The sequence below is a fragment of the Geotrypetes seraphini genome, chromosome 4, assembly GCF_902459505.1.
Source record: "Geotrypetes seraphini chromosome 4, aGeoSer1.1, whole genome shotgun sequence".
NCBI classification, from domain to species: domain Eukaryota; kingdom Metazoa; phylum Chordata; class Amphibia; order Gymnophiona; family Dermophiidae; genus Geotrypetes; species Geotrypetes seraphini.
The window spans coordinates 209,143,706-209,167,371 of NC_047087.1; the positions used below are offsets into that span (position 1 = coordinate 209,143,706).

Consider the following 23,666-nt stretch of genomic DNA (forward strand, 5'->3'; position numbering starts at 1 on the left):
AAATGGGGAAGGGAGAATAGGGAGAAGACGCTGAAGGGAAATGGGGAAGAGAGAGTTGGGAGAAGACACTGGCAGGGAAGAAGATAGAGATGCCAGACTATGTGAGGAGCGGAGGGAAGAAGATGGGTGCCAGACCAATTTGGAAGGAGGGAGAAAGGGAGAGGCACAGTAACAGAGCAAATAGAAGATGCAAGAGAAGAGAGACAGTGGATGGAAGGAAGAGAGTAACAGGAAAGTGAGGAAAGCAGAAACCAGAGAAGACAAAGGTAGAACAAAAATTTTCTATTTATTTATTGCTTTAGGAGACATGTGTCACTGTTTCTGTGGTATTGCATTGTATGCAGCTTCTTGCTGGTTCAATTTAACCTTTGTCTATGTATTTCTATTTTATCCCCCCTTTTACAAAACTGTGGAGCATTTTTTAGCACCAGCCGTGGTGGTAGCATCTCTGATGCTCAGAATTCTATGAGCATCAGAGCTGTTACCACCGTGGCTAAAATCCACACTACAGTTTTGTAAAAGGGGGAGGGGTTAGTTTGTGATGACATATTCCATACTAGGTGAAGGTGTATTCTGTATGTTCGAAAGACTGGTTTTCTGTTAGGATTGACGGTGTAGGATGATCTGTACTAGTCTGGCTTGTTTAGTTTTATTGATGTTGTACTGCTCACTGCAGTATGTAAGATGCTGCCTTTTCCTAGGTACTCATGTGTGACATGTGGCTTGTTACTAAAAATCATGTTTTTCGTACAGATGGGGGGGGAGGTTGGTGCCAAAAAATGATGGGCCTCGGGTGTCACATATGCTAGGTACGCCAGTGCTGTCCATCTACCTTACTGCTCAATTCCTGTTGTTGTGGCCTTGCCGCTCCACACGTTATCAGTCATTCTTGATCTTGCCCTATGTCAAAGGCTGCACTCAGAACAGGTTCATTAACAGACTCTTATCAAACCGAGCCGCTTCCAGAGATCCAGAACTCCTACGGGCACTTTAGAAAGATTCAAAAAAACACACCTTTTCTCTATATCAGGGGTGTCCAATCTTTTAGCTACCCTGGGTCGCACTAGCCGAAAAAATGTTTCTGGGGCCACGCAAACGCTGCAGCAAGACAGAGGAGGGAGCCGGCAAGACGGTAAACACCCGAGGGCAGCAAAGGAAAACAATGCATCGCCCTCGACCAGGGCCACACAAAATACTTCACGGGGCCGCAGGTTGGACACCCCTGCTCTATATTCTTATAATCCTTCCTAAGATGTATACAAATGTAATGCTACTGTTAATTCATTTTGCCTAAGTTCTACTGTAGTTCACTGACAATGGTCAGTCCACCTCTTTTGTAAACTGCATAGAACCGAAAGGCTTTTGCGATATATAGAAATAAAAATTTATGTTTATGTTATAGAGGAGTGTCAGTTACATGCATAACAATTAATAATTAGATGCTAATTTGTTTTACCAATCAATTGGCTATAATTAATATTAATGTTAATTAGCATTCCTACTACTACTATCCATTCAGTCGTGTTCAACCCTTGGATGCTCTGTAGGCCAGTCCGCGCCATGCTTCCCTCTTTTCCACAGCTTCTTTCAATTGCTTGATGTAGAATTATGTCAGGGAAAATTATAACAATATATATAACAAATTTAGTAAAATTATATCACAGTTCTAAATTCTTATTCCACAATATTCAATATAACTATGTTCATTCCTGTGCTAATCTTGATGGTATCCATCCAGTGGATGGATACCATCAAGATTTGGTCTCTCCTCTGCTTCCTTTTACTACTGACCATTCCAAGTAGCACCTCCTTTTCTAGTGAATTTGCCCTCATCACATGTCAAAAATAGGTCAATTTCTGTCTGGTAATCTTGCCTTCCAGGGACAAATCTGGGTTTATATGATCGGAGCAGCACCCACTCTGATAGTGTCTAGGGATAACAAAACACAAAATCTGTCTTTAAGGATGTAAGTAAAAGACCAAAAGTCAGCTGTGCTCTAAAATATAGGCTGAGGAATTGACGTGAAGGACCTGCCATTTTATTAGGTTTCAGGATAGAAGGAAATTAGATCTTAACTTATTACAATGTTAAAGAGTATTAGACTAGAGTTAAGTTCTTAAGTTAGGGTTGTCGGATTTTATATTCGTAAAATCTGGACCCCTAAATCCACCCCCCCAGGCCTGCCCATCTCTGCCCCGTTATGCCCCAGGCCTGTCCCTAATCCTGCCCTAGCCCCACCCCCTCTGCTTGCTCTGGTCATGCAAGAGGACATCCATGCTTCTGCGGATGCCCTCTTAGCTGACACAATTTCGGAGGAGGCTTTTCAAAACCCGGACAAAGTGCCGGATTTTGGAAAAGCCGTCCAGACCCCCGGCCATACCCTCAAAAGAACAGGTCCAGTCAAATCTGGACATCTGGTAACCCTATCTTAAGCAGATATATTTATCTTGGAGTTGCTGTAAAGCTTTCACCTGAAAGGCATACTCAAGCTTGCTCGGGTTTTCTTAGAGGTGAGCAGTGGGGTTTCTTTATAGCCTTTGACGTTTTGAGTGTTGTGTTTTCCAGGAAGTGATGCATGCCTTGAGGCAGACTTGGCACACCACCTGCTTTGTCTGTGCCGCCTGCAGGAAACCCTTTGGTAACAGCCTCTTCCACATGGAGGATGGTGAGCCCTACTGTGAGAAAGGTACGTAAATCAGTAGCATTCCATCTCTCATCCGCTGTCCATAGCCTCTCAGATAATGTCCTTAGGGTATACCAATTTGTCATAGAAATTTGTAGTAAATTTCACTGCTAGGTCATGGGAAAAATTCTGTGTCAAGGTAGGATCTGGCTTGTAACCGCTTCTTCCTTTTATTCTAACAGATTTAGCTTCGATGTGTCTGGTCACTAAAGAGTAGCATAAAAGTCATATATAGTACATGCCTTACAGGTTTCCCTGTTGTGCCTTTCTTCCCCAAACCCAACACTTCCACATTACCTATTTAAGTGACCACCTGGATCCTGGTTTGAAGGAACATGGTGCATTAGGCCTGATTTTTCAATTTACTTGGGTTTTTATTCTTTCTAATCCAACAGAAGTTAAAAAGAATCACACAAAAAGTGTCAAGAATGCCTGTTTCTTTCTTTCTCTCTGCCTGCCTGTTTGTCTAGGAGCAACATAAGCCTCTGAAAATCTAATGAAATTGGATGAATTTTGGGACATGGCAAAAACCATTTAAAAGACACATTCTACCCAATATTCAAATCCATTTAAATGGGCTTACCCTGGTTAGAGCTGCTGAATATTTCTCCTATCTTCTATCCCCTAACTGGCTAGGTTAGAGGTGGGCTGGGGGCGGGGCATGGATGGAGCACAAACGTAGCCAGTTAGCGATGATTTTCAGCCAACTAACCGGCTAAGGAGCCAAAGCGGGTGCCAGTTCAAATATTGGCAGGCACCCAGAGACTCAGATATTCAATGCTGAAAGCTGCACACACCCAGGCACTGGATATCTGGGGTCAGTTAGCTCAGACACTGCTTATTACTGTGGGCTGAATATCAAGCAGATTGAATTAAAAAATGGATTGGGGGATTCCAGAGAAATAAGCCCCCCTCCCAAAAAATGACCCAATGAATTTCTGTGGGTGAAGGTGTTTACAGCTTCTATGGTACACAAACTTACATACAGTGAAACAGCAGTTAAGGAATTCCTCATCTCAAACTGCCTCATCATTTTTCTCTATTGTCTCAACCCCATCCCCCCCCCCAATAAACTGTGCCACCCCCATAAAATAGCTTCTGCAACTGCCTCACCACACCACAAATTGCATCTACCTCCAAAAATACTCCCCACATCTACCTCACTCAAAAAAAACAACAGCTACCCTCTACAAACTGCCCCACCAGCACCCACAAAACATACAACCAAGATAAACATACACAAGCACACACGCATACAGAAGTTGGAAAGAATTCTATGAGCAGTCCTCGCCATATTTTCATCACTTTATTTTGTTAATTAGGTACATGTTTACTTCTGTTTCCAAAGTATTCTCCCTTTATGCAAAGGAGAAGGACTCTGACTTGGCGAAGGGAGTATAATTCTTCAAAGTTAGCCTTATGAAAAGATATCACTTACAATTTAGTTGCTAATAATTTTTTTGTTATGGTGGTTTCATTCTTCCACTTTGGGCCTTCTATTGAGTTGGATCCATCATCTATCATGAATTTACAAGAATTCTGGCATTTCTCCATTTATATAATACCCTAACTCAGGGGTAGGCAATTCTGGTCCTCGAGAGCCAGAGCCAGGTCAGGTTTTCAGGATATCCACAATAAATATGCATGAGATAGATTTGCATCTCAAGGAGGCAGTGCATGCAAATCCATCTCATACATTCATTGTGGATATCCTGAAAACCTGACCTGGCTATGGCTCTCGCGGACTGGAATTGCCTACCCCTACTCTAGCTAGTCCCCTTTCTAGCTCTGCTATCACAGCAAAGGTCCAAAATCTAGTACACATTTCTTCTAAATCTGGCCACTAGCTGTCAGCATTGTGCAATGGCTAAAGATCTCACCCAGGGTTCCCAGATGGCAAAAATCTTTCCAGCCAAACTAATGGCAAAAAGTAGCCCAACTTGTGTTTGGAGTAGCCCCCAAAATAGCCCAAACAATTTCCGCTGGAAACCCCTCTAATTTATCAAACAAATGCTTCATACAAATACAAATGTTTATTTATATACTGTACTTATCCCAAACAGTCCATAATGGTGTACAAAAGACCAAAACCCAAATACAAAACATTCAGGAAAAGCATAATAAAAACAAACACTTAACATAAAAGTCTTTCCCAGAATTAAAAGTTCTTCAAATTCTGGACATAACAAGAGTCCAAAACAGCAGCAGATTTATTTTACCAGTGTTAAGTTTCAACTTGAATGTAGTAGCCCACCACTCCATGTTCAGAATATAATTGTCCAGAAGCCCAGCAGATTTAGAGTGATTCTCTTCAAAAGGCAAGTGCAACAGTACATCATCGGCACAGTAGTACAAAAAAGCAGGAAGATGATCAAAATAAGCAGCCAAGGTAGGCATTATCACATTAAAAAGAATGTATATATTGATGGCCTAAAGAAGAGGGTGTGCTGTTCCTGTCTTGTCATGAATTTTCATTGGTTCAGCTGGGACACAATGGACCAATCACAAATGACCTCAGATTCCATAAGGTCATTTGTGATTGGTCCGTTGTGCTGTAGCAGAACTAATGAAAAAAAAAAACCAGGAAGTTTGCCAGCAAACCCATTACCCACCCAAAATAAGCCCAATTCCAGAAAAAAACTAGCCCCAAAACCTGCCACCCACCAAAGCCCTTTATTTTTCACCATGGGGCTTGAAAAGTAGCCCAACTGGCAACACCGATCTCACCTCTTTAGGACTGTAAGTTTGTAATCAGATATTCAAGGATATTGTAGTTGTACTAAAATATGTCAAGCTTGCTGAAGTGCTGATATGTAGACTACCTGCTAGGATGCAAACTAGTGTTATATCTTAAAGTTAAGCAATCTGTTGTGTGTTGAGCAAGGGAATGTTGGACCGGAATGTTTGCCCATTAAACAGCATTTGCTGGAGGATGAAAGGAACCTGCCAAGCTGATTAAATCCAAGTATAAGTACTGTTTTGCTGAAATGAACCACACATATGAGTGCTACCCTTTTCCCCTCACTCTTATTCACGCAATATGTTTTATTTTAGACTACGTTGCACTCTTCAGCACCAAATGCCATGGCTGTGATTTCCCAGTGGAGGCAGGAGACAAGTTCATCGAGGCTCTTGGACACACTTGGCACGACACCTGCTTCATCTGTGCAGTAAGTGTCTTGAAACCAGATTGCATTTTACAACGTATCCGAGACATGTAACCGATGAAACTCCTCGTTTGCCTGACACACATCTTACCTCTAATCTCTGTACACGATCCATGCATGCAGTGGAATAGCAGTTGGACCCTTTCATTGCAAGACATGGTGATCTTTTCCTTGAGGTACTTTTTTCAAATTGCAGAAACTACTTTATTATAAAAAGTAAGAACAAAATCTTTATAATATGTTAGGAAATGATGTTAGCCTTACCCATTGCAGACATGGATATGAAGACACTTTTTTGTAGTGAGAACTACCGCCAGAGAGCACATATGAACTTTAAGGAAGTATGAGTACTTTTTTTAAGTTCAATCATCTTTATTGAAATTTGCATTTTTATAATAAAGAGCAGCAATTGACAATGTGATAACAAATGATAGTACATAAAGTCAATTACTAAAACTTAATGAAACTTAAGAAGGAAACGTCCTACAACAAATCTAACCAAAGGAAGAACTGGTCAGACGTGTAATATACCTTGAAAAAGAAAACATTGTTGATATGTCACATCACAGTCCATTAGCATGTATATGGATGGAAAAGGTTATCAATTACTGTAAGAGATCTTGTCATGAAAATCATCACATCACATCAAACTAATCTGATTCATATTATGAATATGAGTACTTTAATATTCAAATTTTAACTCCTCCTATGTACTTTGAATGAATGGCCTAATTTCTTTTCTGTCTGTCTTTGGTGTTCTTTTCTAGATAGTGGCGTAGTGAGGGTGAGAGGTGCTCCTCCCTGCCCTCGCCCCGCCTCCTCTCACACCTTCCCTGATCCCCCATTTTACGCGTGCCCCCTTTCCTTTCCCCCGTATCTCTAGTTGGAGTTGTTGCTTACGGCGGTCAACCACATACGCCTCGCAACCCCGTCGGCTCTCCTGCTGACGTCACTTCCGGGTGCCGTGCATAGGAAGTGACATCAGAGGGAGAGCCAACGGGGTCGCGAGGAGCACGTGGTTGACCGCCGCGAGCAGCAACTCCAACTAGAGGTTGGGGGAAAGGGAAGGGGGGGCACACACGTTGCGAGGGAGGAGTGGAGAGAGACAGGGGGGCAGAGAGGAGGGATGCTAGCCCCCCCTCACCCCACCCCCTTACTACGCCATTGTTTCTATAACATTCTATTGTAAGCCGCTTTGATCTGTCCTTAGTAAAGGCAGGGAATCAAGAATCTAATAAACAAAAACATACATATATTAATTTTACTAGCATCACATTGTCAACATTTGCACTGTCTTCCAGTCTGGATTCACAATTCAGCCGTGTTTCATGAAATGATATTTCTGTTACTGCTCAGACTTATCATTTGCCTGAAAACACCATTTCTGTATTGTATACCATAACAATGGCAGAACTCTTTGGTTACTTATGGATTTGATAGACCAATGGTTCCCAAACCTGTCCTGGGGGAATGCCACCCAGTCAGGTTTGTAGGATATTTGCAATGAATATTCATGAGCTAAATTTGCACGTAATGGAGGCAATGCGTGCAAATGTAACTCATTACAGATATCCTAAAAATCTAAGGTGCTGGGATTCTCCCAAGAAAGGTCTGGGAATCACTGGAATGAACAAATGAGCTTTCATGGCCCAGAAGAAACATTTTAATGTTTCTTCTCAAAAAGAAATGAGTAAACTTAAATTGTCTATATTTTATAATTGTATTATTGTAGATAGAAGGCATCTCCTATAGTTATTAATCCTGAGATCTCAAAAGATCTGCATTGGGGCCAGTACCATTGGCGACATAGGTAAGTGATATGGAAAAAGGAATAATAGTAGGGATATACACAAGGGGAAAAAACCCTTCAGAACTACCGGAGGACGTGATTGGGCAGAGTACGGTACAAGGATTCAAACAGAGACTGGACGGATTCCTGAGGGATAAAGGGATCGTGGGATACTGAGAAAGCTAACCAGAAAATAAGTATAGAAACCCGACCAGGTCGTGCATGTGCAAGACCGGAGGGCTAGGACTTTGATGGGAAGATAGGACTCAATAGGAAACCAAGGTGGCATGGGGGCCCCTTCTGGTGATTTGGACAGGTCGTGACCTGTTTGGGCCGCCGCGGGAGCGGACTGCTGGGCAGGATGGACCTATGGTCTGACCCGGCGGAGGCACTGCTTATGTTCTTATGTTAACTGTCACAAATGTGTTTTCAGGTATTTTCAGTTCATTTTACACGTTCAGTTTACTTTTTAATGTTTGCAAATCAACTTAATGCAAGTTAATTCATAATTTAACATATGTTAAATTGAACCACATCCTCCTATCTCCATCATGCTGTGGCTTTCTTCAGGTTGTGCTGTGAGGTCTGCAGTTTGTCTTTATATATAGTAGATCCTCAAACCTCATTGGCTTGGGGCTTGAGGTGATTGAGGCAGGAAAGTCCATTGGTCACAAATTTGAATTTTGACAGGAAAGTCTGTTGGTCACAAAATTTAATTTTGGTAGGAAAATGTGTTGGTCATAACTCCAAATTCTGGTGGGAAATAGGCTGGAAAATTAATTGGGCCAGTTCTGATTCGGAGGGGAGGGGTAGAATTTTCTGAGGCATATTCTAAAACTTTCAGAGGGAAGAAGAAGACGTTTGTCCTCGACCCCAGTCCTTTATGCACTAAATTTGTTTTGGGTAAGCAGTTTCTATGCTTTGTTAATAAAGAACCCTTTATCTCCATTGATTTATTAGGTTGTTTTGCTATCTCTATTGCCTCTTTGATTCTTCTCAGCCATCTATGGTCTTCTTTCTCCAAGATTTTTGTCATGATTCAAGGAATTACAAGATGGCCTATGCCAGGGGTAGGCAATTCCGGTCCTCGAGAGCCGGAGCCAAGTCAGGTTTTCAGGATATCCACAATGAATATGTATGAGATGGATTTGCATGCACTGCCTCCTTGAGATGCAGATCTATCTCATGCATATTTATTGTGGATATCCTGAAAATCTGACCTGGCTCTGGCTCTCGAGGACCGGAATTGCCTACCCCTGGCATAGGCCATCTTGTAATACCTTGAGTCATGACAAAAGCTCACTGTGGATCACTGGCTCATCATCTGCACTATATCCAAGGCCTTGTGGTTGCTTCCTTCAGCATCACTCCCTCAAGAGTACTCTGCCAGTGGCATGTTGTCTGCATGTGTCGCTGCTGGGTAGAGAATGACAAGGGGACAAATATGTCCTTATCCCCATGGGATCTATCTCCAGCTTTGTCCCGTCCCCACAAGTTTTGTCCCTGTCCCATCCCTGCAAGCTCTGTCCTCATCTGTACAAGCCTTGAACACTTTAAAATCATAAATGGTTGAGGCTTGTGCAGATGAGGACAGAGCTTTCAGGGATGGAGATAGATCCCACAGGGATGGAGACAAATTTGTCCCCATGTCATTCTCTATTGCTCTGAGCTGCCCGGGTGATAACTCCTGCAAGTCCACCATTTTATGTGGCCATTGTGGCAGGTTTGCTGACAATTCTTCACTTTGGGGTGCAGTAATTCGGTGCTAAAAATAGTGGACCCCATTATTGCCTTCATTTCACTGCAGGTTGCAGGGACTCAAGCTACTCCCAAGTCCTGATATCACTTCCTCCTCATCCAGTGATCACTGAATCCTGGATGACTACTCGGTATGACATCAGAATTACTTTCCCCATTCATAATATAACCCATGGGTCTGTGCGGATAGGCTCTGGGCTCCCCTTGGCACCAACCTTCACACAGCATGGGGCACAAAGAGACACCACACGTCTGTGGCATAACTAGAAACGGCCACGAATGGTTTTCTGGAGGTGCAGAAGAAGGGCTGGTATTGTAAAAGAAAAAGGTTAACAGAACAGAAAAAAAAGTTTTTGGAGGATGAGGAAATATAGTCGATAACTAACAAAGATGAATTTTTATTATAGTTGGGCAGGGTAAAAAGGAAATGAAAGCAGAGCAAAATAACAGACCAAATTCAAGCAATTCAATGACCTTTGACTCATTCATGTTTCACAATATCAACAGAAATAATAAACTTTTACAATTGTAACCACATTATTTGTGTAAGGCCTCCTCCACTATCCCTAGGAGGATCTCTCTTTACTACTAAGAGAGTTATTACAATTGTAACCACATTATTTGTGTAAGGCCTCCTTCCACTATCCCTAGGAGGATCTCTCTTTACTACTAAGAGAGTTATTGGTTTGTTTGTTTTTATAACCAAGGCAAAATTATTGCGTCATTCTGAAATGTACACCTCTTGTGATATTCTGGATTCTTTCTAGATAGTTTCCTATATCTGTGGCACTTCCAAAAGTCAGTAGTTGTTGTTTTTTTTTTTTTTAATGGGGGGGGTTATATCAGTGTTTTATATATCAGTGCTCCTCACCAAAACTGTATAATTTAGTTCAATTATCCATACCACTGACTAGTGTATGGTGTGTGTGTGGGGGGAGGGGGAATCCATGCACTGGTCTCCCTACTTGTGCTTTAAGATTTCACACTCCAATTAAGGGTCCAAGAGGGTATCACATAATGCAGGTCACATGATCCTCCTGTCCCACATAAAACACCTATTTTACTAGTCAGTATACCTGCTTTTGGTGTGTACGCTACTCTTAAACTGTGACTAAACTAGAAAGAAAAATTAAATGCAGTTTTATAAGCATTAAGTATTTCACCTATTTCACCTAGTTGAGTTCCTTTCTCCACAAGGAACTCCACTGGCTTTTCTGCTGCTAGCCCCAGGTTTAAAACTTCTAGTGGTTCTCTCTTCTTCTCTGACGGGAAGGTTTCTGCTTGCACTTTCTCACAGCCTTTCTCTGCACACCCATGTAACACCATAGAGCTCATTTTGTCCTGCACCCCATCCTCAGAGCTTCTTATGCACCCATACCCCTTGGCACACCCTAAATTCTTCTCTATTGGCATACCACAATAGAATACCGAACTTGTGCTCTGCCCCCCACCCCCGTGTTAAAGTAACTTCCCATACCCACAAGCTTATGCTTCCTACCACATGTTAAGAAATGTAAGGTCATGCACCTCGGAAGCAGAAATCCATGCAGGACATACTTCTTGAACGGAGAAACTTTAACTAGGACTTCAGAGGAACGAGATTTAGGAGTAATCATCAGTGCAGACATGAAAACTGCCAATCAAGTGGAGAAGGCTTCATCTAAGGCAAGGCAGATATTGGGTTGTATCAATAGAAGTTTCGTCAGCCGAAAGCCTGAAGTCATAATGCCGTTGTACAGGGCCATGGTGAGACCTCATCTGGAGTACTGTGTGCAATTCTGGAGATCACATTACAGTAAAGATGTGCGCAGAATTGAATCGTTTCAGCGGACGGCCACCAGGATGATCTTGGGGCTCAAGGGTCTCTCGTAAGAAGAGAGACTGAACAAATTGCAGCTCTACACTCTCGAGGAACGTAGGGAGAGGGGAGACATGATCGAAACATTTAAGTACCTCACGGGACGTGTCGAAGTGGAAGATGATATTTTCTTTCTCAAGGGACCCTCGGCCACAAGAGGGCACCCGCTCAAACTCAGGGGCAGAAAATTTCATGGCGACACCAGAAAGTATTTCTTCACAGAGAAAGTGGTTGATCATTGGAACAAGCTTCCAGTGCAGGTGATCGAGGCAGACAGCGTGCCAGACTTTAAGAATAAATGGGATACCCATGTGGGATCCCTATGAGGGTCAAGATAAGGAAATTGGGTCATTAGGGCATAGACAGGGGGTGGGTAAGCAGATTGGGCAGACTTGATGGGCTGTAGCCCTTTTCTGCCATCATCTTCTATGTTTCATCTTCTATGTTTCTATGGTATACAGCTAAGCATGTTCTTTCTCTTCAGCCCTCAGACACCCCCCACCCCCACCCCAATGACACCTCATGGTACTTACCCCGACTTGATCTGTCTTCCCTACCTGCCCTGATTGTGTAGCAAGAGAAGGAAGAGGTGAATGGCTGCATTCTCCTCTGCTGTCATAGGTCCAACTGCTCATTTGAACTGTGCAACTGTACAGAATCCCACACATTCAGATAAGCAGACAAGCCTTTGATGGCAGAGGAGGAAGATGTGACCTGACGTATACAATGTGTCACCTCTTCTTGCTGTGCGATTAGGCAGGGAAGGGGAAGAAGAATGGAGGAGAGCTGTCAAGGCTGATGCCAGTGCTCCAGCAGAATTATGCATAGGAATTATAGAATTTTGTGCAAGCAGGGAACTCTATGCAAATTCCCCTAGGAGTTCAGGATTAGAAAATGACACAGGGACAAATTTTTTATTTATTTATTTATAATTTTCAATATACATATCAAGTTTAAACTTGTACAGAAAGCAAAAGTTAAGCAATTTTGTAATATATAAAAAATGAAATTCGGAAGGCAAAACATACACTTAAATTCTGCTCAAGTCCTTCGGTATAAATGGATTCAAAATGTTACAAAAGCAAAAATTAAAGGAACAAATCCTAATCAAGAAATTAGACCTAATTAGCTGAGCTTCAGGATATCTTCCATATTATATTACAGGGCATTAGCACTTTCTTTTTCCAATCCTGACACTGACAAGAAAGTTGACAGTTGGAAAGGCTCAATTTGTGACGAATAATATACGATACATTTACATGGATGACGCAAAAAGAAAGTCGTCCCTAGAGCTAACACACCTGGTTTCAAAAGTAAAAATTCTCTACGACGTTTCTGGGTATCTCTAGCCAAATCTGGGTACATTTGAATTTTTAAACCCAAAAAGTCCTTCTTTTTATTCTTAAAGAAAAGTCTCAGTAACCAATTTTTGTCCGTAGCTAAAGCAACCATCAAAAGTAAAGTTGCAGGTACTGCTTGTTCTTTATCTGAAATATTCAATTTCCCTGTCCAGTCCCCGTGAGTTTTGTCATTGTCCCTGCCCCCATTCCTGTAAACTCTGCCTTAACCGCACAATCCTCAAACACTTATGATTTCAAAGTGTTTGAGGCTTGTGCAGTTGAGGATGGAGCTTGCAGGAATGGGGCAGGGACAGGAAAATAACTTACTGGAACGGGAAAATTAGTTCCTGCGGGGACGGAGAAAAATTTGTCCCCGTGTCATTCTCTATTCAGGATGTCCCAATCAACATCTTGCAGACTGACATCCTCTTTCATAGCAATTTCATGAATGCCTTCGATTAAATCTCTCTTCTGCCTGTGAGGGAAGTCTGTATATAAAAAGATATGCAATTCCAAATTAATCTCCAGTGCTGATTCCTTACCCTATAGTTCTGCCGCTTCAATTTCATTTTTTATATTTTGTCTTTCCTGAATAGATTGTAATCCAATATAACAGTAACCCAGACATCATTCTCTAAGTACTACATCTCTAAGACAGCCACTGAATGCAAGTCAGCCTCTTTATCTAATTTTATTTTTAGCAGACTAATGTAGACTCCATTCCAACTTCTAATAAAGTTTTATGGTTGTCATGTATTTAGTCCTAACAAGAAGTTGATCACTTGGCAGAGGTTTGACATACTTCATATATTATGTTAAAACAGTATTTTTCTTATAGCGTACATAGTGCTCTAAATCTGAATGTGAGCTTAACATGATTAAGATGCTCAGCCAAAGTTATACAGTGATGGGGTAGCACAGACATGCCAAGTCACGTGCATATGGCTTGTGACAAACACATTCGGCCCCTTCTCCAGCTCACACATTGGATCCCAGCTGCCCCGATGGTCTGGCAACTTGTTCCTCCCATGAGTCAGACAACTCTCTTCCTCTCCCCCCACCCCACTGGTCCGGCATCTATTCCCCCGTCATCAAAAAACAGCGAGTCACAGGCAGTACTAAAGATGTGCTGCTGCTTCCGGTTGCTGGTCCATCCTCTCTGCTTGGTCTTGTCTTTTTTTTAATGTTAGCTCCTCTGTGCGGGGCCAAGCAAAGACAGGAAGCAGCAGTGCACCTTTAGCGCTACCCGAGACTTGCTGCCTTTTGAAGACAGAGGGAACAGATGCCGGACCGGCAGAGCAGATGCAGAAAGTGTTTGTGATATGGCAGGTCCCGCAGGAAGGTCTTTGGGTATGGGGAGGGGGGGAGGAGAGATTGAGAGGTATCGGGTCCATACAAGGAGATAAGAGATGTCTAGGATAGGAGGCATAGCAGTTCTGAACCCAGATGTTGAACCCTCGGGAGAGAGGGAGCACATGGCAGGAGAGAGGGAAGTAAAGTGAAAGGATAATTGCTGCACGGGGGGGGAGGAGGGGAGGCATAATAGCAGGAGAGTAGGAGGAAGGGAAGAGAGAGGGATAGATGCAGGACACTGGGGTTAGGAAAGGATCAGGAAGAGATGAGATGGTGGCCTCTGGGAATGGGGGGAAGGACAAGAAATTTATTATGTATGTTAACCTGTAACCTGTTTTGAGCTCTTGGGGAAAACAGGATTGAAAACTAATTAAATAAATAAATAAATGCTGGCCCATTGGAGGGAAGAAGGAAAGATGCTGGTCAATGTGGAGGCAGGATGTGGATGTGGAGGCAGGACAATAGGGAAGGAAAATAGTTGGTGGCTCCTGGAGATGGTGTTTGGGGGGGGGGGAACAGGAGGGAAGGAAGAGAGATGGAGAAATGCTGACCCCAGAGATGCAGGTGAGGGTGGGTTGTGTGATGGAAGAAACATAAGAACAGACTGAAGGTCCATCAAGCCCAATATCCTGTTTCCAACAGTGGCCAACCCAGGTCCCAAGTACTTAGCAAGATCCCTGATTTCACTACATTCTCCAGCAATGAATTCCAGAGTTTAATTACACATTGTGCAAAGAAATATTTTCTCAAGTTTGTTTTAAATCTACTACTTAGTAGGTTCATTGCATGGTCCCTAGTCCTAGTATTTTTGGAAAGAGTTAATAAGCGATTCACATCTAAGAACATAAGACTAGCCTTACTGGGTTAGACCAATGGTCCATCTAGCCCAGTATCCCGTCTTCATAGAGACCAATCTAAGTCACAAGTACCTGGCAAAAACCCAAATAGTAGAGAAAACCAAAAAAACTCTGTGGAGTGACAATGTTCCCAAATGGACTTTATTTGAAAGTATCAAAGTTCCAAAGGTACACTAAAATCATCCACATAAAATAATTCCATCCACATAAAATAATTCCATCCACATAAGAGCCTTAAAGGACCTTGTCCGCTAGGGATACAGGACCCAACACGGTCCGCGTTTCGACAAAAAGTGTCTCACTTCTGGTTCACCACACAATTGTTTCCCACATATTCACCTTTATAGGACCCCCAGGGACCCCTGAAGAAGGCTCTTATGTGGATGATTTACTTTTATGTGGATGGAATTATTTTATGTGGATGATTTTAGTGTACCTTTGGAACTTCCCCCCGCCGAGTACGATGGAGCCAGGAGGGAGCCCAAACCCTCCTGGCCCCGGCAAACCCCCCCCCCTCGACTGGGCGACCCCCCCCCCCCGACTGGATCTGGCCAGGAGGGAGCCCAAGCCCTCCTGGCCCCGGTGACCCCCTACCCCCACCTACCACTACAATACAGGCAGGAAGGATCCCAGGCTGAGTTGGGCCCATGTGCTTAAGGCCCCGCCCATAGCAGGAGCCTAAGGCTCCAGGGCCTATTCTGATTGGCCCAGGTGCCTCAGGCCCCACCTGTGGGCGGGGTTTCAGCTGCCTGGGCCATTCTGGCCCCATTCTGGAGCCGGTTGGCCTCCCGGATGGGCGGGCTTGGCACCCGTCCGTCTGGCCAACATTGAAAGGTACGGGGAAGGGGAGTGGGGTGGGGGGGTCGTGGGGTCGGCCGGGGGGGGGGGTCGCCTGTCGGCAGGGGGCTGATCGGGGGTTTGGGGGGGCGGTCATTGGGGGAGGGGGGTTGTGTCGAGGGCAGGAGGGCCTGGGATCCCTCCTGCCCGTATTGTAGTGGGGGGTGGGGGGTCGCCGGGGCAAGAAGGGCTTGGGCTCCCTCCTGGCCCGATTGTACTCGGTGGGGGGGGCACGATTGCCAGGGCAAGAGGGCTTGGGCTCCCTCTTGCCCTGATATCATTGGGGGGTGCCACGGCTGCCGTGGCGCAAGAGGGCTTGGGCTCCCTTTTGCCCCGATGTTGTGTGTGTGTGTGGGGGGGGGATGATGTATTGTGGCAGGAGAGATGCCTCATCTCCCCTACCGCGATGCCACGCCTCTTTTCTCTCTGTGCGTTTAGAGGCAGGGGAAAGGCCTAAGTTGGTTTTAGATACGTCTAAAAACCAGCTTTGGTTATGGGTACTTGGACGATCAGACTTTTTAATCGTCCAAGTAGCCATTTAGGACACTTTTTAGACTTTTTTTTTTTTTTATTATGAACCCCTTAGTCTTTTTGTTTTGGACATTTTATTGGTGGTACCACAACTGACTGCACCTCAACTACAGGTTCGCCATCTGTTTATGGCACTGTTCCACCCTTCTTTTTAACAATTTTGTAAATGATATTGCTTAGGATCAACTTCAGTTTTTGATGGCTGGACTCCAGGATAGAGTATGAGACTGAGATTATGATCTGAGCAACCTATCCAGGCCTCATCTTTCAATGCTGCTTTCATATTAGCTTTCACTTCAAATTATAATCCTCTCACTACTTTCTTTATAAAATTTCTCCTGGACTTCAGTGGCTACCCTCAGAGGATCAGACGTTATCCATAATGAGCTTTAGTATGCCAAAATCATCATAACTCCAAAAATAATATTCAAAACTTTAGCCTTTTAGTACTTTTTTTTTTAAGCTTTCATATTAGCTGCATTATCAGTCACATAGATGAGACTAACTCGGTGAAGATTATACGCTGCCAGAACACTTGAAACAAATTGACAGATATTCTCACCAGTTTAACGGTGGTCTCCCTCATTGACAAATTTACTAAACACATGCGTCAAGGCCATATTTTGTTAAGGATGTAAAAAACTTGAAGCAGTCCAGAGGAAGGCAACAAAAATGGTATGGGGCTTGTGCCAAAATACATACGAGAAGAGACTGGAAGACCATTAATATGGATACCATAGATGAATGGCAGGACAGGGAAGATGCGATACATTTACATACTTGAAAGGTATTAATATAGGAACAAATCTTTTCCAGAGAAGGGAAAATGGCATAACTAGAAAACATGAATTGAGGTTGTGGAGTGGTAAACTTAGGAGTAATGTCAGGAAATTATATTTTACAGAGAGGGTGGCTGATGCCTGGAATGTCCTCCTGAGGGAGGTGATAGAGACAAAAACAGTGACGGAATTCATAAAGGCGTGGGATGAATGCAGAGGATCTCTAATTAGAAAATGAGTAGTATAAAAAACAGAACTTAAATGATTATGTGTGTCTTTGATGTGTCAAGTGGTGCTTAGATGGCGACGCTAGCTGTCAAGAACTAAGGCTGGCTTGTAGGGTCTGTGTCCCGTATATGACAACCAGCTTAGGATGGGCTGGAGAAGGCTTCAACGGAAACTCCAGTAATTTGAAACATGAGGACAGTACCGGGCAGACTTATATGGTTTGTGTCCTACAAATGGCAAGATGGTTGAGATAGTCTGTAGAAGTCTGTATGGCACTGTCCTTAGGGTCCAACTTCTGGAATTGCTGTTGCAGCTCACTCCAGTTTATGCAGTGGCGTACCAAGGGGGGGAAGGGGGGCGGTCCACCCCGGGTACACGCCCCAAGGGGGTGCACAGCTGGCCACCCTCCAGTGTTCTCCCTAGGGCAGTGGTCGGCAAACTGCAGCTCGTAGCTCGTCTACAGCAGGGGTGCCCAACCTGCTTCCCTTCCCTTCTCACTGCCCTCCCCCAAGCCACCACCGCCATCCGGAACAGGCCAGCGCCGAGTTCTCCCTGCTTCTCTTCCCCTTGGGGCCGACCAACTCTCGCCACCCTGATGTCAGAGAGGACGATCTCGGCCAGTCTATTCTCTGGCGGCGGTGGCAGCATGTTTCCCAATGGCGGTGGCATGGGGGAGGGCAGGGAGACAGAAAGAAAGGGGGGGACAGGGATGGGGAAGAGAAATGCTGCAGCACCCAATTGGGGAGGGGAAAAGAAGTGTTGTTGCTGCACCCAATTGGGGAGAGAGAGGGGATAAGGAACACCAGGGAAGGGAGAGGAAAGAGATGCCAAGACCATGGGAGGAAAGGAAAGGAGCTACCAGACCATGGGGGGGGGAGGGGGAGGAGGGAGATGCCAGACCAGGTGGAAGGAAGGAGAGAAAGGAAGGAGAAGAGATGCGAGATAATGGTGTGGGAGGGGGAGACGGAAGGAGAGATGCCAGGGCATGGGGGAAGGAAGGGAAACTAAAGGAGACAAAATGCCAGACCAGAGGGAAAGAAAGGAGAGGAGATGCCAGAGGGAGAGATAGGAGGGAGATGCCAGGGCATGGGGGGAGAGAAGGGAAGGAGATAGAAATACCAGACCATAGGGTGGAGTGGGAAGGAAGGAAGGAAGGAAAGGAGAAGAGAGATGCCAGAGCATAGGGGAGGGGGTGAAGCCAAAATAAATCATGTACAAAGGAGAGAAAGGGCACAGGATATACAGTTTATTGAAGGGACATAGAAAGAGGGAAGATGCCATATGGAACAGAGAGAGGGTGAACAGTGGATGCAAGGGGCAGAGAAAGGGTGGACAGTGGATGCAAGGGGCAGAGAGAGGGAAGATGTTGCATGAAAGGGAGAGAGAGGACAAATGCTGTATAGAAAGAAGAGATCAAAGAGAAGATGATTAAAGTAGAAACGACAAAAGGTAGAAAGATTTTTTTGTTGCTTTACTTAGAATCAAGTAGTATTGTAACTGTATTGATAAAATTTTATAAATAAGAAATGGAAATAAGGCAATTTTTTGGACTAAACCTTTTTCCTCAGGTCAGGACAGGATACCATAATAGTACTGTTCTGAAGAAAGATTTGGTCTCTGAAAGCTAATTGAAAAATGGATTAGTCCAATAAAATGATATTTTCTTATTTCTCATTATTTGTTTTATTTTTATTTGTTAATTTGTAAAGTAGTGATTGTTATGTATCAGTTTTTTCAAATTTACATCTACTGTCTTTATATTTTGCACAGTATTAGAGGACATGTGTTACTGTTTTTGTGGTGTTGTGATGTTGCATTGTATGCAGAGTCTGGTTTCTTGGCGGTTCAGTTTAACTTTTGTCTAATATTTCTATTTTTAGTTTGTGTTTATTCCATATTGGGCGAGGGTGTATCTCTGTTTTGTGTGTATGAAAAGAAATAATTTTCAGTTGGCATTGACTGCAGGATCAATTGACTGTGCGAGATCTGGCTTGTTTAGTTTTACAATGTATGTGTTGGTGTCCTAGTGCTCACTGCAGTATTTAAGATGCTGCCTTTTCCTAGGTACACTCTTGTTGTGCGATATGTGGATTGTTACTAAAAATCATATTTTTCACATAGATGGGCGGGGGGGGGGGTCAAAAATGATGGGCCCCGGGTGTCACATATGCTAGGTACGCCACTGAGTCTATGTCCCAGAAATGGCACAGAAAGACAATGATCAATAGAGACAATAGCAAGACATGACATATTGGATATCATCGGCATAACAGAAACATGGTGGAATGAAGAAAACAAATGGGACACAGTACTACAGGGATACAAGCTGTATAGAAGAGATCGAGTAGGGCAGAAAGGTGGAGGTATTGCTCTATATGTTAAGGAGGGAATAGAGTCTGTTGAAATGGTTACAACAGAAATGAAAGAGAAGCTTGAGTCACTCTGGATCAAGATTCCTGGTCAATATGGCGCAGATACGAAAATTGGCCTTTACTATCGTCCCCCAGGACAGGCGGAGGAAACTGACTCAGAAATGATGGAGGAAATCAAACAAGAATGCAAGACAGGCAATATAATTATATTGGGAGACTTCAATTTCCCAGGGATAGACTGGAAACTAGCAACCTCCAACTGCGGCAAGGAGGCCAAGTTCCTGGAGGTGCTAGGGGATTGCTTCCTGGAACAAATGGTAAAAGAGCCGACAAGAGGCAACGCCACCTTGGACTTGGTCCTAAATGGCCTCACGGGACCGATAACAGAAGTGGAAGTCATGGTTCCACTGGGAACGAGTGATCACAATGTAATTAACTTTAAACTTGACATCGGGAAAGGGAAACATGCCAAAACCTTAACCACCACCTTGAACTTTAAAAAGGGTAAATACGATCACATGAGAGCCATGGTAGAAAAACGACTCGAAAAGAAGGTGGACAAACTTGAAACGGTAGATCAGGCATGGTCCCTACTGAAAAATACTATCACAGAAGCACAAGATCTCTACATTCCGAGGATTTCCAAAGATCGGAGATCAAAGAGCAAAAGAGAACCGGCATGGCTTACCAAACAGGTGAAGGAAGCCATAAAAGAAAAGAAGGACTCTTTCAAAAAATGGAAATACATAAAGACAACCGAAGCCTGGAACAAACATAAAGATGATCAGAAGAAATGTCACAAGGCGGTGAGGGATGCAAAACAGGAATATGAGGAAAAAATAGCCCAGGAGGCCAAAAACTTCAAGCCCTTCTTTAGATACGTGAAAGGGAAAAAACCTGCAAAAGAGGCAGTCGGACCCTTGGATGACCAGGGAAGAAAAGGGTACATCAAGGAAGATAAACAAATCGCAGACAAACTAAATTCTTTCTTTGCGTCCGTCTTTACGAAGGAGGACACCTCAACAATACCTGAAGCGGAGAAAGTGTTTGCAGGAGAAATAGAAGACAGCCTCACCACAGTTGAAGTGGACTTAGACCAGATATACTATCAGATCGACAAACTTAAAAGTGACAAATCCCCTGGACCGGATGGAATTCACCCGAGAGTCTTAAAGGAATTGAAGGTTGAAATCGGAGAGTTATTGCAAAAACTTGCAAACCTGACAATCAGAACTGGACAGATACCGGATGACTGGAGGATAGCGAACGTCACCCCAATTTTCAAAAAAGGATCGAGAGGGGAACCGGGCAACTATAGACCTGTGAGTCTTACGTCTGTCCCCGGCAAGATGGTTGAAGCACTGATCAAGGATAGCATGGTCCGGCACTTGGACGCACACGACTTGATGAAACCCAGTCAACATGGATTCAGGAAAGGGAAATCATGTTTGACGAATTTACTCCAATTTTTTGAGACCGTGAACGAGCAAATTGATAGTGGGAAGCCGGTGGACATAATATACTTGGACTTCCAGAAAGCGTTCGACAAAGTTCCACACGAAAGACTTCTCAGGAAACTACAAAGCCATGGCATAGAGGGGGATATACAAAGATGGATAGGCAAATGGCTGGAAAACCGAAAGCAGAGAGTGGGCATAAATGGGAAGTTCTCCGACTGGGAGAAAGTGACTAGTGGTGTACCCCAGGGCTCGGTACTTGGGCCGATCCTTTTTAATATTTATATCAATGACCTGGAGGAAGGAACATCCAGTGAGATCATCAAGTTTGCAGACGATACAAAACTATGCCGGGCGATCAGATCGCAGGAGGATAGAGAGAAACTCCAGAGCGACTTGTGTCGGTTAGAAACATGGGCGGAGAAATGGCAGATGAAGTTCAATGTGGAGAAATGCAAGGTAATGCATTTAGGCAATAAGAATAAGGAATACGAGTATACAATGTCAGGTGCAACTCTGGGGAAGAGTGAACAAGAAAAGGACCTGGGTGTAATGATAGATAGGACCCTGAAGCCGTCGGCACAATGCGCGGCAGCGGCAAAGAAGGCAAATAGAATGTTGGGCATGATAAAGAAAGGAATCTCGAGTAGATCGGAGAAAGTTATAATGCCGCTTTATAGGGCAATGGTCAGACCACACTTGGAATACTGCGTCCAACATTGGTCTCCCTACCTAAAGAAGGATATAAAACTGCTGGAGAGGGTGCAGAGACGAGCAACAAAACTGGTGAAGGGTATGGAGAAACTGGAATACGAGGACAGACTTATAACACTAGGATTGTTCTCCCTTGAGAAAAGGAGACTGCGTGGGGATATGATCGAGACCTTCAAAATACTGAAAGGAATCGACAAAATAGAGCAGAGAAGATTATTTACATTGTCCAATTTGACACGGACTAGAGGACATGAAATGAAGCTAAGGGGGGACAGGTTCAGGACTAATGTCAGGAAGTTCTGCTTCACTCAGAGAGTGGTTGACACCTGGAATGCCCTCCCAGATGAGATTATTGCGGAATCGACCGTCCTAGGCTTCAAGAGCAAACTAGATGCATATCTCCTTAAGAGAGGCATGTAAGGATATGGTGGACTATAAATTACGCCAGGTGTATACCTGGCGGGGCCTCCGCGTGTGCGGATCGCCGGACTTGATGGACCGAAGGTCTGATCCGGAGATGGCATTTCTTATGTTCTTATGTTATCAATTATTTTATAACACATTCATTGTTGGTTTAATCATGAATTGATGAGTGTGACTGTTGGGCAGGCTGTATGGACCATTCAGGTCTTATCTGCCATCATATACTCCTCTTTTTCATTTTTTTTTTTTAAAATAATCTAATCAGGAAGTCTAACCGATAAAGCTCAAGACGGTTTACAGATAATAAGACTAGAGACAAGCCTCTAAATTATAAAAGTTCAGTCACTTGTAAATCTGAAATTATAAACTTTTAGTTTGAAACAATATAAAACATTAAATCTAAGTTGAAATTAAGTACTGAGAGAATAAGTATCTTTTAAATGCTCTCCTTAATCTCAAATAAGAGAAGATAGCTTGAATATCCCCACGCAAGTGGTTCCACAGTACTGGACCACAGACTATCAAAGGTCAACAGTATCTCTCACCTTGATTTCTTACATACCGTTATCATCCTGACGAGTTGGTATCCGGTTTGTGAGTCAAGATGTGCAGAGGGACATAATCTGGTCCTCATCCCTTCCGGTCCCTATTCACTTTTGAATGTCCGCTCCAGTCCCTACGATAGAAGTGACATTTTTGTCCCCCCATCTCTGCTGATTTCTGTGGATTTCTGCCGGTTTCCTGTTGTCCCTGTCCCTGTCCAGACCTCTAGTGCTGAGGTGTCTCACAGTAAGTTTCAAATGTGTGCATTCTATCCATTTTTGACTGAGGGAGCATCTGGGGGCGGAGAGTGAGTGTTTCTGTGCTAATTAGTTAGTGCATCTACATTACCACGTACAAACTGATTACCACGTGAGCCCTTCCTGCCTACAAAACAGGTGGCAGTAAGGGCTCACGTGCTAATTTTTACTTTTGCTGTGCACATTAGCAAATGGCCATTAATTCTGAAAATTGCAAATCTGCCATTTTCCGGCTGCAGTAGAAATGGCCTTAGTGCGTGGGAAAGACCCGCACTAAGGGCATACTAAGTACACTTTCTACTGCAGCTTTGTAAAAGTACCCCTTAAAGTGTAAACCGTCCAGGGACAGGGAGATACCTCCTGTACTTGATTAATTCATCTTAAACAACTACTGAAAAAAAGATGTGAGCTAAATCCAGAATCTCTAATGCAGGAGACCTGATATGAGATTGATTTTAGTGTATATGGGCTCAGTTGCTAGTTGTAAACTGTTCTCAACAAACCTCTTGCCATTCTGCGTCCTTATAAGTTTTCCCAAAATTTTTCTAAAACTTTTGTTTAACTACTCACAAAGTTTGGGAATCTGACATTGGTGAATCTCTATCAGATAGACAATGGTCCCTTTTTTGTTCATATGGTCCTAGAGCTTCATTGTCTCCTATCACTGAAGGCTAGATGCTCTAAAGAGGATTGATAAGACTGTGTGAATCTGCTTGGTC

The 23,666-nt window shown here is 43.6% G+C and overlaps 1 protein-coding gene across 1 annotated transcript in view; it reads left to right on the forward strand.

Annotated features, from left to right (window-relative positions):
- The window catches only part of LOC117359378 (LIM domain-binding protein 3-like), a 123,400-nt gene that overhangs the window by 90,860 nt on the left and 8,874 nt on the right, over positions 1–23,666 (forward strand). The window contains exons 9-10 of the mRNA XM_033942031.1: positions 2,567–2,687; positions 5,739–5,854. Of these exons, the coding sequence (XP_033797922.1) occupies positions 2,567–2,687; positions 5,739–5,854 (237 nt within the window). The remainder of the gene's footprint in view (positions 1–2,566; positions 2,688–5,738; positions 5,855–23,666) is intronic.